This window comes from Galeopterus variegatus, unplaced genomic scaffold, assembly GCF_000696425.1.
Source record: "Galeopterus variegatus unplaced genomic scaffold, G_variegatus-3.0.2 Scaffold218, whole genome shotgun sequence".
Lineage (NCBI taxonomy): Eukaryota > Metazoa > Chordata > Mammalia > Dermoptera > Cynocephalidae > Galeopterus > Galeopterus variegatus.
The window spans coordinates 211,457-227,827 of NW_007726329.1; the positions used below are offsets into that span (position 1 = coordinate 211,457).

The following is a 16,371-nucleotide window of genomic DNA, read 5'->3' on the forward strand; positions in this document are numbered from 1 at the left end:
GCGGGGGCGCCCTGGCCCCCGAGTGGGCGCCCGAGGCCCGTGGGGAAGCGGCGGAGCAGGCCCGGGCTCCCGGGCTTGGTTTGATTCCCTGCGTAGATTCTCACTCTTGATCTTTGACTTAAGAGCTCGTTGACTCAGTTTGCCCAACAGGAAAATGGAGGCGACATTGCAGGACTCAGTAATCCATCACTGGTGTACAAAGCAGCTGGGATTATTCCCCCAATGACACGGCGGGGCAACAGGATTGTTACGCTCTGAGTCTGGGTTTGAATCTCCTATGTCTGTCTGTGTGCAAAATGTAATCTCATCGAGCCTCAGTTTCCTCATCTGTTAAAGGGACATAGCAAGAACACACTACCTCTCGTCGCGTGGTTTGAGGATTCCATGAATCAATAATGAGACAATGACTGGCACATCTCGGTACCCCAAGGAGAAATGGGGTCTAGGAGGTTTTCCCTGTGGTCTGAGCCCAGGATGGGAAGGAGGTGAGGGCAAGCTGGGTAGCCTGGAAGTGGGTGCGGGTCACAGGCCCAGGGTAGGGTGGCATGAAAGTGGCTGCGGAGGCCCCATCCGAAGATGGAGCTGGCAGCACCTGCTGCAGGCCGGCGGGAGGGGGGCCTGGGCATGAGTCACCGCCCAGCAATGAGGTTTGAGTCACACAGGGCGGGGTCCCCCCGCAGCCCCCCCAGCTGCTCCTACAAAGGCCCTTTGAGAAGAGTTTCCCACCCCCAGCCCAGCCCCTAGGCCCTCTCAGGGTGGGCTGTGGGGCCTTGGCTGCCCCAAGGAGCCCAGCCTAGGCTGGGGAGGCGCCAGTCTGCTTCCGCCATGTCTGTGAAAACTCACCGTGGGCAGCTGGGCGTCCCTGGGGAGGGGGCTTCCAGGCCGCCTGAGTCACTCAGGGGACAGCAAATGGTCACAAGCAGAGGGCCCACGCACAGAGCGGGCAAATTGAGTCAGGCCGTTTGGTAGAACGGACAGGCCGGGCCGCTTGGAATCAGGCTGCGTAGAAACCCCAGGAAGAGGCAAGGTTCTTCCAAGCCCATGACCTCGGGCAGGAAAAGAGGGTGCTGGGGCACATCTGGTGGGCTTCACCACCCCTCCTACCCTGGCCTCCCCTCCTTGTCTACCCTGGGGCCTTCTTTCCACCTTAGCTGTCCCTCTTCGGCTTGGTGTGGGAGGAACAGCAGGTCAGGCCTCGGGGGAGTCACTCCACTGAGACGCACAATTTAAGGGGATACCAAAAAATTCGATATCATGATTAAATATTTTTCTAACAGCTTTACTGAAATATAATTCACGTACCATACAATTGATCTATTTGTACAAGTGAATGTTTTTAGAATATGCATAGAGTATGTAACCATCACCACAATTAATTTTAGAGCATTTTCTTTTTTCTGGCCAGTAAGGGGATCTGAACCCTTGACCTTGGTGTTATAACACGGTGCTCTAACCAACTGAGCTACCTGGCCAGCCCTAGAACATTTTTATCACCCCAAAAAGAACCCTGGAACCCATTAGCGGTCACTCCTGATTTCCCCCTCATCTTGCCTGGCCCCTGGCAACTCTAATCTACTTTCTGTCTCTGTATATAAATGGAGTCATCCAATGTGACTTGTGACTTGTGACTGGCTTCTTTCACTTTTCAAAGTGCATCCATATTAGGGCTGGCGGGTTAGCTCAGTCAGTTAGCATGTGGTGTTATAACACTAAGATCAAGGGTTCGGATCCCCACACCAGACAGCTGCCAGGAAAAAAAAAAATGTTTATCCATGTTGTAGCAAGTGTCAGTACTTTATTCCTTTTTATTGCTGAATAATATGAGGTATAGATAATACCACATTTTTATTTTATTTTATTTATTTTTGGCAGCTGGTGGGTTAGGGGATCTGAATCCTTGACCTTGGTGTATACCACATTTTTCAAATCCTTTCACTGGTCGATGGACCTTTGGGGCTGTTTCTACTTTGGGGCTCAGATGACTAACGCTGCCATGAACATTGGTGTACAAGTTTTTGTGTGGAAGATTAAATAATACCTTAATACAATATTTTTTTTTTTTAAAAGATGACCGCTAAGGGGATCTTAACCCTTGACTCGGTGTTGTCAGCACCACGCTCAGCCAGTGAGCCAACCGGCCATCCCTATATGGGATCCGAACCCGTGGCCTTGGTGTTATCAGCACCGCACTCTCCCGAGTGAGCCACGGGCCAGCCCCCTTAATACAATATTTTGGAAATCAAAATTAATAGGAAAATCCACGATGAACCAAATATCAAAATTTTCAGGCTGGCTGGTTAGCTCAGTTGGTTAGAGCGTGGTGTTGATGAGACCAAGGTCAAGGGTTCAGATACCCGTACTGGCCAGCCACAAAACAAAAACAAAAAAACAAATATCAAAATTTTCAACCAAGACATGATCTGATAGGGCTGGGATCAGGGAGAGGAGAGTGAAGTATATATGTCACAAAAGCAGGACAGGGGCATGTCTAGACTGGGCTTTCCAGTGAGGTTGCCACTGGTTGGTCACATGTGGCTAGTGAGTGCCTGAAATGCAGCTCGTCTGGATTGAGATGTGTTGTAACCATAAAATCCACACCCGATTTTGACGACACTACCAAAGGAAAAAAGAGAATGTAAAATATCTCATTAATAATTTTTATCTTGGGCTCACCAGGTAGCTTAGTTGGTTAGAGAATAGCCTTATAACACAGTGGGCAAGGGTTCGGTATCCCTGTACCAGCCAGCCTCCAAAAAAAAGATAATTTTTATCTTGATTACATGTTGAAAGGATACTACTTTGAATATATCAGGTTAAATAAAATATGTTATTAAAGCTAATTTCACATTCTTTTTATTTATTTTGGCAGCTGGCCAGTTCAGGAATCTGAAACCTTGACCTTGGTGTTATAAGGCGGTGCTCTAACCAACTGAGCTAAGTGACTAGACCCTCTTTTTAATTATTTTTTAATATGTTGCTACTAAAACATTTGTAAATTCCACGTGTGTCTCATATGTGTGGTTCACAGTATATTTGTGGACGCTGCCTTACTTGCTTCCCTTCCATTTACTTCTCAGGTGGCTGCCTGATCACACCACGGACACCATGCTGCCGAGTCAAGCCGACTTCCTCAGTTGTCGCTGTCCTCGACCTCTGTGTAGCATCTGACACCTTTGCCTACTTCCTCCTTGGTGTCAGGACACTACACTTAGTTGTCTCTCCTTCTCAGTCTTCTTTGTGAGACTGAGACAGCTTCTGCCTCTCAAGTGCTATCCTCGGCAGGCTGGTTAGCTCAGTTGGTTAGAGCACAGTGTTACAACACCAAGGTCAAGAATTAGGATCCCCAGACTTGCCAGCTGCCATAATAATAATAATAATAATAATAATTAATAATAATAATAAACCCTTTGAAACCTTCTTGTTTTAAATCCAAACTCCTCACTGGCTGGCAAGGCCCCTATATGGCCTCACCTCCTCCAGAAGCCTTCCCTGATTGCACTGGCTTCCTCTAGGCTGGGCCTTGCCTTTCCTGTACTCTCTTGTGCTCAAATCTCTTCATTATAATTGGCCCACTATGTGACCGTCCCCCTGCCAGACGGGGGAGGGGGGGGCAGGCAGGTTCCATGTCTGTTTTGTTCCCTGGCATACCAGGAACATGGTAATTATCAATACATTGATTCAGCAGGTATTGACTGAGGCCCTGCTCTAGGTGCTACTGCAGTGATGGAGACAGTTTCTTGTCCTGGTAAAGCTGACATGTGAATACAGGACGCAGACAAGAAAAAAAGATGGGTAGTAAAACTAATAGTGTGTTCAAAAGTATCAGGCCTATGGAGTAAAATAGAGCAGGATAAAGCAAGGTGGTGCAATTTGAAATAGGAGAGTCAGGACTGGCCGGTTAGCACAGTTGGTTAGAGCATGATGAAAAGGGGTGGGGGGGGCGGCCCCATGGCTCACTCGGGAGAGTGCGGCGCTGGGAGTGCCAAGGCCGCGGGTTCGGATCCTATATAGGGATGGTCGGTGCACTCACTGGCCGAGCGTGGTGCAGACAACACCTTGCCGAGGGTTGTGATCCCCTTACTGGTCAAAAAAAAAAGAAAAGGGGTTGGGGGGAGTCAGGAAGCTCCCACTGAGGAGGTGATATTCAAGCAGAGACCTGAAGGAGGTAAAGGAGGGAGATGGGAATCTGGGGCAAGTGAGACTCTGGCAGAAGGAGCAGCCTGTGCAAGGGCCTTGAGGCTGGACCACGCAGGGTATGTTTGAGGTTTGGGCCAAGGAGACTCATGTGTTTAAAGCAGAGTGATCAAGGGAGGGATTGGAGAAGGTGACGGCAGGGAGGGGACAAGACAGAGAGTATAGGGCCTTGTGGGCCATGGGGAGGACTTTGGCTTTTTCTCTGAGTGAGGTGGGAGCCACGGAAGGCTCTGAGCAGAGGAGGGACCTAAATGACTCGGGCTCACAGGTACCCTCTGGCTGCTGTGGGGAGAACAGACTGTGGTGGCAGTACAGAGATCAGGGAGGTGGTGACTGGACTCATTAGGGGGAGAGATGATGGGGGCTAGACCCTGGTGGGGACATAGGGAGAGGGGAGGGTTCTGGGTGCATTTAGAAAGGACAGTCACGGAAATTGTTAATGGACTGCATGTTTCTTTTCGTTTCTTTGTTTTTTTAAAGATGACCGGTAAGGGGATCTTCACCCTTGGCTTGGAGTTGTCAGCACCACGCTCAGCCAGTGAGCTAACTGGCCGTCCCTATATAGCATCTAAACCCATGGCCTTGGTGTTATCAGCACCGCACTCTCCCGAGTGAGCCACGGGCCAGCCCTAGGACTAGTGCATCTGTTAATAAAGGTTTTGGCATGAGCAGCTGGAAGGATTGAACTGCCATTTCCGGAAGGGGAAGATGGTGGGAGAGGCTGGTTTGCAGTTGAGGAAAGGGGTTCCTAGCCCAGGGCCCCATTCTGGCCTGGAGTGTCTGCCCGGACTCCAGTGGGGTGCATAGGATGCTACGCCAACAGCCTGAGCTTTGCCTCTTAGAGAATGCAAGACACACGTCCAGGCACACACAGGCACTGCTCAAGACCCCCATAACCTAACACTTCCACCCACTAGCCAATGTGCACAGCCTTGGGGGACTTTGGGAACTGGGGCTCTGGACTGATGAAGGTGAGAAAGGCTGCCTGGTTCACATGCTCACCCAGCCCATATCTGGGTCCCCAAGGCAACCCCCAAAGGGACAGTAGGTGACAAGGGGCAGGAAATCTCTCAGGGAGAGGTTCAGGAAGAGCTGCTGCTGAGTCACAGCCCTGGGCTCCCCCTATGAGTCAGCACTGGCAGGGGCCCCAGGAACCGGGGGTTGGGGGTGTGGAGGGGAGGGCAGTTCCCACGCCTGAAGGAACCAGGCGTCTTGGGCAGGGCACTGGGGCTTCCCCCACTGGCCCTCCCATCCTGTGCTGGGCTCCAGAGATATTCAGAGGAGTCTGGGGGGTGAGAACTCGAGGGTAGACTGGCCACTGGGCTGCGATCCAGGAATCCTCTCTCCTTGTCTGACCCGGTGCAGGAATGCAGAGGCTGCCCGCCCAGGGACAGCAACTGCGTTACAGCAAGAAGGATAGAGACAGACCTTAAGAGAGACCACGTGCGAGTGAGGCATTTATAAGGACGTCAGTTCTAGGGGGGGCTTTATTTAAGAACAGCTCCTTCTTTCTGGGGCCTCTGCATTTTGGCCTTAGAGGTTCCAGCCTGGGAGGTCCAGGCAGCTGCTGGGAGGGGACAGTGGAGTCTGCTGTCCCCTGCTGGTGCCTTCAGGAAACTCAGCGGGCATGAGAGCTGACAGATCCTGGAGAGGAGATGGGGGAAAGGCCTTTTACAGAAACAATCCCAGCTCTGCCACTTATGGGCTGTGCCATCTTGGGCAAGGGGCAGCCCCTCTCTGGGTCTCAGGTGCCCATCTGTAAATAGGACACTAACCACTTCATTGGCTTGCTGGGAAGAGTATGAGATGATGCCAGCCCTGCTGGGACTGGGAAAGAGGGTCCAAAGTAAAGTTGGGGAGCCCTCTATTTTAAGCCCCACCCTCACCCCCAAATAGAACAGTCCCTGCCTCAAAGGGTTGCCCCGGTCTGGGTGGGAGATGAGGCTTATACATGGCTGTGGGTGGATGAGTAACTGAATGTATGAATGAATGAATGAATGCCATATATTACAAAGCAACTCCTTTTCCCTTTTTGGTTAAAAGGCTGGGGGCAGGGCACAGGAGGGACATCAACAAATCCAACCCTACCCATGGACCCTCAAGTTACTATATGTATAGTAATTAGTAAAAAGTAATTTTTATGCAGTTGGCTGGTATGGGTACCTGAACCCTTGACCTTGACCTTGGTGTTATCAGCACCATGCTCTAACCAAGTGAGAAACCGGCCAGCCCCCCAGTTACTATTAACTCCCATCCTCTTTCTTTCAGGCACCCCTGCCACCAGGGAATTATCCTGTTTGGGGGAAGTTAGGTGTAAAGTTCGGCTGGACCCCAATAACTTCTGGGGGGCCTGGGGACATCTACCCTCCTGGGCCAGCTGGAGCTTGGCTTTCTGAGCCAAGACCTGAAGGAAGGTGGGAGGATGTGGGGAAGGGGCACCTGTTAAGGAAAAACTGAGGCAGGACTGTGGGGAGGGGACCAAAGAGAAGAGAGGAGCACAGCCAGGTAGGGCAGGTCCACAGCTCTGCAAGGGTTAAGGACTAGGCTTGGGGTGGTGTCCTGACCCGCGGGATATTCAATGCAGACCCTGGAGGGGGGAGTGGGAATTGGATGGGACAAGAGACGAGAGAAATGGAGAGAAGACAGTATTCTGGTCAAATCTCATTTATTAGCCAGAAGGTCACAGCTTATATAAACAGCAAAAGGGGACAGCAGATAAGGAAGTATGCAGATGTTTTCCGGGAAAAACCACAGGGCAAGTGGTTCCGGGAAATAGAAAAGTCCCTAGCTATCTTTGGCAAGGTAGCAACGCTATCTACGCCCACAGCAGTGCAAGTAGCAGAAGAGGGGGAAGTGGAAAAATACAGCAATTAAGGCCTTGAGGCCTAGAGGCTATGGTCAAGGCTCTATGGCTCCAGGTAGGCAGGCTCTTAGGCAGTAGCCGGGCTCCAAGGCTCCGGACAGGTCCCCCTTTTTTTATTTTTCAAGCCAAGTGGACCCCTAAGGAACTGTGCCTGTCTTAGGTTGGGGCAATCTATCCCGCACACAGTGCCCGTCATAGGATTAGGCTGCAGCAGATGCGGCCCTCCCGTCATAGGTGGTGTGGGGATGTTACCCTCTTACCTGTCGTTGGCTATCCAGTTCGGCTCACAGGGGAGGCATATTGTTAAGGCGAATGTAGTGGAACACATGAACCACTTTGTTCTTGCATCTCAAGACGTTGGTAATGGACCTGTATAGGCCTTGCCTGAATAGCCTCAATTTGCTGTTTAATGAATGCCATAAGTTTGTTGAACAGAAAAAGACCCAATGAGAGCAAGAGGAGCAAGCACACAAACGGTCAGAAAAGGGGGAGGAGGTAAGGCAGAAATCCATTCAGCCCAGTCCAAAGGGGGTTATCCGCTAGTTGTTTTCTTCTCTTTTCCAGGTCTTCTTACAGCTGTTTGATTCGGTTTCTGACTATACCGGACTTGTTGGCGTAGAAGCAGCATTTTTCCTGTAGGGCTAAACAGATACCTCCCTGTTCTGTAGTTAGTAAATCTAAGCCTCTTCTGTTTTGTAATGTTACTTCTGCCAAGGAGTCTAATTGATCTTGAAGATCATGTATAGTTTGGGAAATAGTTTGCATATCTGAGATTAATTGGGTAGACGATTTGGTGTATTGAAATATAGACTGGCTAAGGCCAGCAGTTCCAGTCGCAACTGCAGCAGAAATCCCCAGTCCAGCAAGTCAGGGAATTAACTGCACGGCTCTCTTGGCCCTCCCAGCTATGTGATCAATGGAAGGGACAGGGACAGGCTCATCTCCGAGTATAATGTCTACATCGGGTAGGAGAGAAGCTAAAACACACAATCCCGTCCAATTAGTGGGTAATTGGGTATAAGCCTCATTGTTCCCACAAACAAAAACCGAGCCATTCTGAGCACACAGGGGAGTGGAGATGTTCACAATTGTCAAACACTGAGTGAATGTGGCAAAGCCAACATTAATTTCATAACTATTGTTAACTGAGGGAGAGTGGTAGCAAGAGGAATTAGTAAACTGTAAAGGCTGTACCTGTAAAGGAAGGGTTAAGGAGCACTGTCCGTCAGAGGAGTAATTGGAAAGCGGAGTGGGGAAGGCAAGGGGGAGAGGCTGTCCTACTCTTAAGCAAAGCCAGCAGTTCTCAGCAAGTTTAAAATTGGATGCATTAAGCAAGCTATGGGTGGTTTGAAAGATGTTGGAGGTCTGGGGGTCGAGTTTCAACTCGTCCCTGGCCTTAGGTAAGGCTACAGGGTGATATTGTAATGGGGGGAACAAAGTTTCGATCATTTTTTCTATTTTTCCTTGTACCTTAAATGTCCTAGCCTGATCTTGAGGGCCTCCTCCGTCAGATACATGAATAGGAGCAGTAAGGGACCAACACACAGGTCGGCCCACTGTGCCCGTGCAAGGGGCTAGGCTATATTTAGACGAGGGTGATCCGACAGCGGAGGAGGGAGATGCAAACTCCCCTCCGAAAGACCCTGAATAAATTTTATCTAAGGTGGCTGTGTAATATGTACTGTTTCCATGGGTGCATAGTTGAAAAGCAGAGTAACAAGAACTATGCATAGAATCAGCAAAAGTCTGCCAGGGGCACGGGCCAGGGTGCCCATCAGCAGTAGGTATAGCCCTAGGCTTATTGACACACCGCCACTCGAGGGATGACGTCCCTGACCAGCCAGCCTGGAAAGCCGTGCGGTCACCACAATCTACGGATGACCGAGTATTCGTTGGAGGACTGGAAATGACTCCTCTTTCGCACTCACACGGTTTACCGTAGACCGCAGTTAGCAGTTGACGGGCTTTTCCGGGATCCTCAAATCCAGATTGGACCCACGTCAGTTGGCAGAACAGGCCAATTAGCCAAAAAAGGCGTTTAGTCTTCATTATTCCTGCAAAAAAAGGAGAGAAAGGGCGATCTCAGGGATCAGCTGAGTCCCTGGGTGAGAGGTTATGATCAACTTGTTTAACCAATTGTTCTGGCAGCCATCTGGCCGCATCACGTTTCTGGGAAAAAACACAAACCGAACCTCGACCCCAGATCAGAACTGGATCTGGGCCATACCAGGTGTTGTCTAGGGGGTCCTTCCACTTAACCATGGCAAACTGAGTTTGGGACTCAGGATGCCAAAAACGGTCTGCTGCTGACTTGCCATTAATATCTAGGTTCAAAAAAATAAGGATAAAAAGAGTATGATTCAGCAGGTTCCTGGGGGAGCCTTTTGTAGGGTACCATTCCCCCTTTTTTATTTTTTCAAGGCAAGTTTTTACAGTCAAATGTGCTCTTTCAACAATTCCTTGGCCTTGAGGATTGTAGGGGATACCCGTAACATGTTGTATTTGTAAGTTTGTGCAGAAATCTTGGAAGGCCCTTGAGGTGTAGCCAGGGCCATTATCAGTTTTAATTTGTTTAGGAGTTCCTAGAATTGAAAAACCATGAAGCAAATGGGCAATGACATGCTTAGTAGCTTCTCCAGTTTGCAGAGTGGCAAGTAGAAATCCACTGTAAGTATCTATGGATACATGAACGTATTTTAAATTGCCAAAATCTGAAAAATGAGTAACATCCATTTGCCAGAGCATGTTTGGAACAAATCCCCTAGGGTTAACTCCTAGGTGGGGGACGGGCAGGTGTGTGACACAGGCAGGACACTGTTTAACTATTTGTCTGGCTTGTTCTCTGGTAATTTTAAACAGCAATCTAAGTGTGTGATCATTAACATGATGTAGGGCGTGAGTAGTTTGGGCTTGAGTTATAGGGTCGGTTGTGACCGTGGCCGTGGTTTTTGTGGCTGTGTCGGCTAGGCGATTACCTTCTGATAGAGGGCCTGGGAGGCCGGTATGTGCCCGAACACGACCTATGAAGAAGGGCAAGCGTCTATGTTGAATGAGTTTTTGACAGTGTAGAAAAGGCCTAGCAGTGTTGGAGATATGTTTGATTTGGGGAACTGTTTCTAAGAGTGGGATAGAATGAGCCAAGTAGGCACTATCAGTATAAATGTTAAGAATTGGATTAGGGAAAGCCGAAAGCACCTCAGTGATGGCCTGTAATTCCACAAGTTGGGCAGAAGTGTGAGGGGTGTTAAACCGAGTTATTTTGTCACCGATAGTATAAGCCACAGTTCCCGTGGATGAGCCATCAGTGAACACTAAGAGGGCATCAGCTAAAGGTGACTTGCTAGTAACCTCGGGGAATATTAAGGCATGTAGTTTGCAAAATTGAATAAGTTTGTTGGATGGGTGGTGGTTATCTAGTATGCCTGCATACGAGGCACAAGCTACCATCCAGGTATTGGAATTTTGTAAAAGCCAATTAACTTGTTGTTGAGTGTAAGGTTGGATTATTTGGTGTGGTTCAAGCCCAAAGTGTTTTCTGCTATTTTCTCTGCCCATAATGATTAAATCTGCAATAGCATCATAATAAGGAAGCAAAGGTTTTTTGGGGGGAGGAAGGCAAATGAATCCACATAACAGGGTTGTCTTGCCAAAATAGCCCAGTAGGGGCAGTTGTTGTATTAAAAATGATAAACGTGAAGGGTTGAGTGTAGTTTATACTAGTAGCAAACTGAGCCGCAATAGCATCCTCTACCTTTTGAAGCGCAGTTAGTGCTTCTGGGGAAATTGATCTAGGAGATGTAGGGTCCGAATTTCCCTGTAATATGTCAAATAAGGGTTTTAAGTCTCCTGTGGTAGCTTCAGATATGGACAGAGCCAACTGATGTCCCCCAAGAGTTTTTGAAAATCATTAAGGGTTTGCAATTGGTCTCTGTGAATAACAGCCCTAAGATTGGTGATTTGTGGTCCCATCATATGAAACCCCAGATAGGTGTAAGGATCTTGCAGTTGCACCTTTTCTGGAGCTATTTGTAGGCCTGTCAGAGTTAGCTGCTGTTTAAGCTGGGCAAAGCATTGTAAAACTTGTTCTCCCGATTGTCCTGCTATTAAAATATCATCCATGTAATGTACAATATGCATGGATTTCCAGGTTGTTCTAATTGGTTGTATGGTTGCTGCCACATACTTTTGACACAAGGTGGGACTATTGGCCATTCCTTGAGGCAAGACCAGCCAGTGGTACCGTTTCATGGGTTCCTTGAAATTTATTGAGGGGAGACTAAAGGCAAAACGTTTTTGATCATCAGGATGTAAAGGAGTTGTGAAAAAACAGTCTTTAAGATCTATAATAATTTTAAGGCCGGCCCGTGGCTCACTCGGGAGAGTGCGGTGCTGATAACACCAAGGCCACGGGCCGAGCAAGGCCACTGGGTGAGCGTGGTGCTGACAACACCAAGTCAAGGGTTAAGATCCCCTCACCAGTCATCTTTAAAAAAAAAAAAAAGATCTATAATAATTTAAAAATAGCCGGTAGGAATTGCGACTGGAGATGGCAAGCCAGGTTGCAAAGTACCCATAAGCATCATTGTAGCATTAACAGCTCTTAAATCTTGTAATAGTCTCCACTTTCCAGATTTTTTCTTAATGACAAATATGGGAGTGTTCCAGGGAGAGTTACTTTCAACAATGTGTCCCGCCAGTAATTGTTCCTGCACTAACTGTTGGGCGACACATAATTTTTCTGATCAACCCAAACAGGCTTGTCTGACTTCCAGGTTATGGGATCAGCACACCTTTGGGGTGCAGGCATGTCAACGGCCGAAATCAAAAATTTTCAAAGCCCTTTTGTCAAGTTGGCCTATAGCCGGGATGGGTTTTAGGATTCCATTTTCCTGTTTCCCTAGACCTTTACCCAGGCTGTATCCCTGAGCTAGCATTTGGGCAGCAACTAAGTCATTAGGGCAACACATTATTACTCTCATTTGCGAGAGTAAGTCTCTTCCCCAAAGATTAACAGGTAAATGAGGGAGGACAAATGGTTTGATGAGCCCTGAGTTATTTTCTTTATCCCTCCAGGTAAGGTATTTTGAACTTTGTTTAGGATTGTTGCTTTGACCAATTCCTTTTAGGTTGGTCAAGGTCTCAGAAGTGGGCCAATTGGTGGGCCAATCTTTCTGTCTAATAATGGTAACATCAGCCCCAGTATCTATCAGGCCAGTAAATTGTTTACCATCTAACCACAAGGTGAGAGAGGGCTTCTGATGAGAAATTTGTTGAACCCAGTAGGCATCAGAGGACCCAAAATTTCCAGATCCCCTCATAGTATTATGAGTTTTATGTCCAGTTTTTAGTAGCGGAAGTTAGATTAGTTGGGCTACTCTTTCCCCTTGAGGGATAGTGACAAGATTACTAATTGCTTTGGACATAATTTTAATTTCCCCTGTATAATCATTATCAACTACTCCGGGAAATATTAGTAACCCCTTTTTAAAGGAGCTGCCTCGACCCAGGCTCAATCCGAAAGTATCGGGAGGCAATGGACCAATGACCCCTGTGTTTAAGGACTGCGCTCCCATTTCAGGAGTTAATACTGTGCAGGAGGTGGGACAGAGGTCCAGTCCTGTGCTCCCTGGGGTTGCTCTACTGAGTTTTGAAATGGATTGTTGTGGCTGGCTGGAACAAAGCTGACTGCCCCACAAACTTGTTTTGGGGCCTGGGCTGGCCCCTATTCCCGTTTCCCTGAAGGGGTGGCAAGGAATTTCCCTGAACATCAGTCTTAGATCTGCACTCGTTGGCCCAATGCTTTCCTCGTTTACACCGCGGGCAAAGTCCCGGGGCTTTAGTTGATTCTTTATTATGACTATTTTGACAATTTTTTGCAAAATGTCCGGATTTGCCACATTTGAAACACCCCCTAGTATTTTTATTTTGGTTAGCCAGAAAGGTCTTTTACAGTCTGACTGCTAAAAGCAGCTGCCATAGCCAGACCCTGTTGATAAGAGGGTCCAATGTCTGAACAAAGGCGAATATACCCTTGAAGGTCAGTTTTATTTTTACGAGGCCTAATGGCTGCCTGGCAGGCAGGGTTGGCGTTTTCAAAAGCCAGCTGTTTTACATAGTCCAGATTAGCATCAACATTACCCAGTATTCTTTCTGTTGTTGTCATTAATCTGTTTACAAAGTCTGATAAAGGCTCGTCAGGCCCTTGCTTTACCCCAGTGAGTGAGGCGCTTGAGTCTCCTTTACTGGGGAGCCTTTTCCATGCCTTTAAGGCAGCCGTTTGGATTTGGGCAAAAAGACCAGGGTCACATTGTTTTTGCTCCTCTATGCTAGAGTGATCACCGCGACCGGTTAACATGTCAAGTCCCCAGTCTTCATCAGCCTGGAGGTTTTTTCTAGCAGTGTCCTTGTAGTTTTCATGATACTCTGATTTCCAGAGTAAATAATCGCCCCCCCCCCGTGAGCGTGGCTCTGATGAGGGTGTTCCAATCAATAGCAGTGAGCCAGCTCTCGGCTACAGATTCCAGTATAGCAAGAGTATATGGTGCTGTGGGGCCGTACTGGGAGATGGCGGTCTTTAACTCTGATGATATTAAATCCAAGCCTATCATGTTTTCGTGTAGCCCGTCCTACACTGTCCACGGATTCAGACACTGGGTAGGCTTCAATCTGACAATTATAAATTTCGTCTGAATGAAGGAAATCTTGGGCAATTAAGTTACCGCGCGTAGGCGGACTAGAGCCAGCCTGCCCGTTTGGCCTGATTTGATGCGTTGTTATGTCCTGTTTTTAATTCTTGTAATCTGGCGGTTAAGGCCTGGAATTGTTCTTCTAATTTTATTTGTTTCTCTGTTTTATTTTTTCCTCAAGCTCTTCTTTGGAATCTAGTGCAGCCATTACTGTAGGGGCAGAGACCCGTGTTAGAAGGAGGGGGCCACAACAAAGGCGGGGCCCCACCAAAACCAGAATACTCAGCGGCCTCCTTCTCTAATTCGCCCCAATCAACTCCTGAGGGATCAGGATTCTGTGCCTCCTCATCATCCTGGAATTTTAATAGTGGATACTTTTTAGATCTCTTAGGTATGGCACCGGCTGCCTTGACCTCCTCACTCTTGTCTTCTAGAGAGATTAGATCTACATCCTCCCTAGGCGGTGGAGAGGGATTTCGGAGGTCAGTCTTGGAACTGGCTTTTAATATTTTTTCAGTTTGGGCCACAGTTTCTGAAACTTCTGGGGATTTTTCCCTATCCTGAATCGTCCCTGATTAAATTCCAATAGGAGAAGGCAGTAACAGGGACCTTTTCCGGCCCAAAAGTCTCATAGAAATCTTGTAAAGCGTCTCCAACTTGAGACCACTTTTTATAATTAATAGTCCCTTTTTCTGGGAACCAAGGACAAAGATCCCTCACGAAATCAAAAAATCTTAATAGATCAGTTGTTTTAACCTTTACTCCTCGCGTCTTTAAAGCCTTTTGTAACTGTCTTATGTAGATGTCATGACAACTTAATTCTTGTCCCATTATCAGGCATGCTTACTTACCCAAATCGTGGCGTGGCAGGCTCCCGTGGCAGACAAAGGGCTTTGCTTTCGGTTCAGGCGGTCGACCCTCTGATGCACCGTCTTCCTCACGATATCCCCCGTATCCAGTGCCCCACATTGGGTGCCAGAAATGTCCCGACCCATGGAATATTCAACGCAGACCCTGGAGGGGGGAGTGGGAATTGGATGGGACAAGGGACGAGAGAAATGGAGACAAGACAGTATTCTGATCAAGTCTCGTTTATTAGCCAGAAGGTCACAGCTTATATAGACAGCAAAAGGGGACAGCAGATAAGGAAGTATGCAGCAGATGTTTTCTGAGAAAAACCACGGGGCAAGTCGTTCCAGGAAATAGAAAAGTCCCTAGCTATCTTTGGCAAGGTAGCAACGCTATCTACGCCCACAGCCCTACAGCGGTGCAAGTAGCAGAAGAGGGGGAAGTGGAAAAATACAGCAATTAAGGCCTTGAGGCTATGGTCAAGGCTCTATGGCTCCAGGTAGGCAGGCTCTTAGGCAGTAGCCGGGCTCCAAGGCTCCGGACAGGGTGGCCCCAAAGGTTTCTCCAACCCCCTCTTAGAAGTGGGGGAGCGGATACATTAATAAACAGAATGAGAAATCTGTCAGCTCAATCCCAGCCAATGGGAGGCCACCTGGTGCCACGGTTTGCCCTGATGTGACCTCTCTCCACCAGCCATGGTGGCTACTGCAGGCGCAGAGGCTTGTGTGTGTTGGGGAGTTTTGGGGGGGTTCTGTGTGAATATCCCTTGAGAGACCCTCGTCCAATGTGCCGTGTGTACCCCTGTACTTGGTGTGTGTGTCAGGGAGTGGGGGGGTGGTCTGTGTAAGCATCTCTGGGATGTCAGGGCAAATCCACTTCCTTGTGCACCTGGCCTGACGGTCCCGGGTACACGTGTCCTTGTGTCCCTGAATTTCATGTGTGTTCATGTGGACTCCTGTAGTCCTGGAGATCTGCCAGGGGTCTTGTGGGTGTGGGTATTGGTTCTATGAATTCCTGTGTGCCTCTGCCTCTGGCCCATCTGACAATAAGTGGCCGTGCATATATGTGTGGGTCTGTGAACTTTGCGTCTGCATGTGCCTAAGACTGTGTACATGGTGTGTGTCTAGGAGCAGGTTCCAGTTCTGTGTATATATCCATGTATTGGGGTATTTTGTGTGTATAGGGGAGTCCCACGGCTGTGCACCTGGTGCATTTTGTTATGGGGGGGGCTGTATCCTGGTTCTGTGTATTTCCCTCTGTTATCTGTGATTTCCTATGCGTCTGTGTATCTTGTGTGAGCTGTGTGCCCCTGGGCTTGGCTCTATGTATATTTCAGTTCTAAAGACATTCCGTCCTTTCCCACGGTGTGGTGTGTCTGTGTATCCTGCATGTGTCTGGTGCCCCCGGGTGTCCTTATGTGTGTGTAGCTCAGTTTTATGGATATCCCTGTTCGGCTGGAACCCCAGGGTCCCTGCAGGTCCTGCCACCCCCTCCCGCGGGTGTGTTTTTCTCAGTCCCCTGCACCCCCTTCCGTGTGTCTCTGCTCCGCGTGCTTTTGTGCTTGTGTGCTCCCCGCGCGCCTTTGAGGTCTGCGTGCGTCCGGGTCCCTGCGTGTGCCCGCCCGCGCCCCCGTGTCCCCCGCGCGGGTCCCGGAAGCTGCGTCCCGGAGCCCCATAGGCATCCCCGCTTGTGTCCCGGGGCGCCAGGCGGGAGACCTCGGAGCGTGCACGGCCGCAGCTGGCCTCACACCCCGGCGCGGCGCGGGGAGGAGGGAGGGAG

At 48.9% G+C, this 16,371-nt stretch overlaps 1 protein-coding gene and 1 long non-coding RNA gene across 2 annotated transcripts in view; one reads left to right on the forward strand and one right to left on the reverse strand.

The window, feature by feature from the left end:
• Positions 1-3,374, forward strand: part of LOC103585128 — a 6,415-nt gene extending 3,041 nt beyond the window's left edge. The window contains exons 2-3 of the long non-coding RNA XR_550039.1: positions 337-485; positions 3,078-3,374. This is a non-coding gene — a long non-coding RNA (uncharacterized LOC103585128). The remainder of the gene's footprint in view (positions 1-336; positions 486-3,077) is intronic.
• Positions 3,375-5,727: 2,353 nt separating this feature from the next.
• Positions 5,728-14,784, reverse strand: LOC103585146. Its single transcript, XM_008566038.1, has 3 exons — positions 14,595-14,784; positions 8,105-9,111; positions 5,728-5,838 (listed from the first exon to the last, which is right to left on the reverse strand). The coding sequence occupies exons 1-3, from the start codon at positions 14,710-14,712 to the stop codon at positions 5,728-5,730; spliced, it is 1,236 nt and encodes a 411-aa protein (XP_008564260.1). The 5' UTR covers positions 14,713-14,784.
• Positions 14,785-16,371: the final 1,587 nt, after the last annotated feature.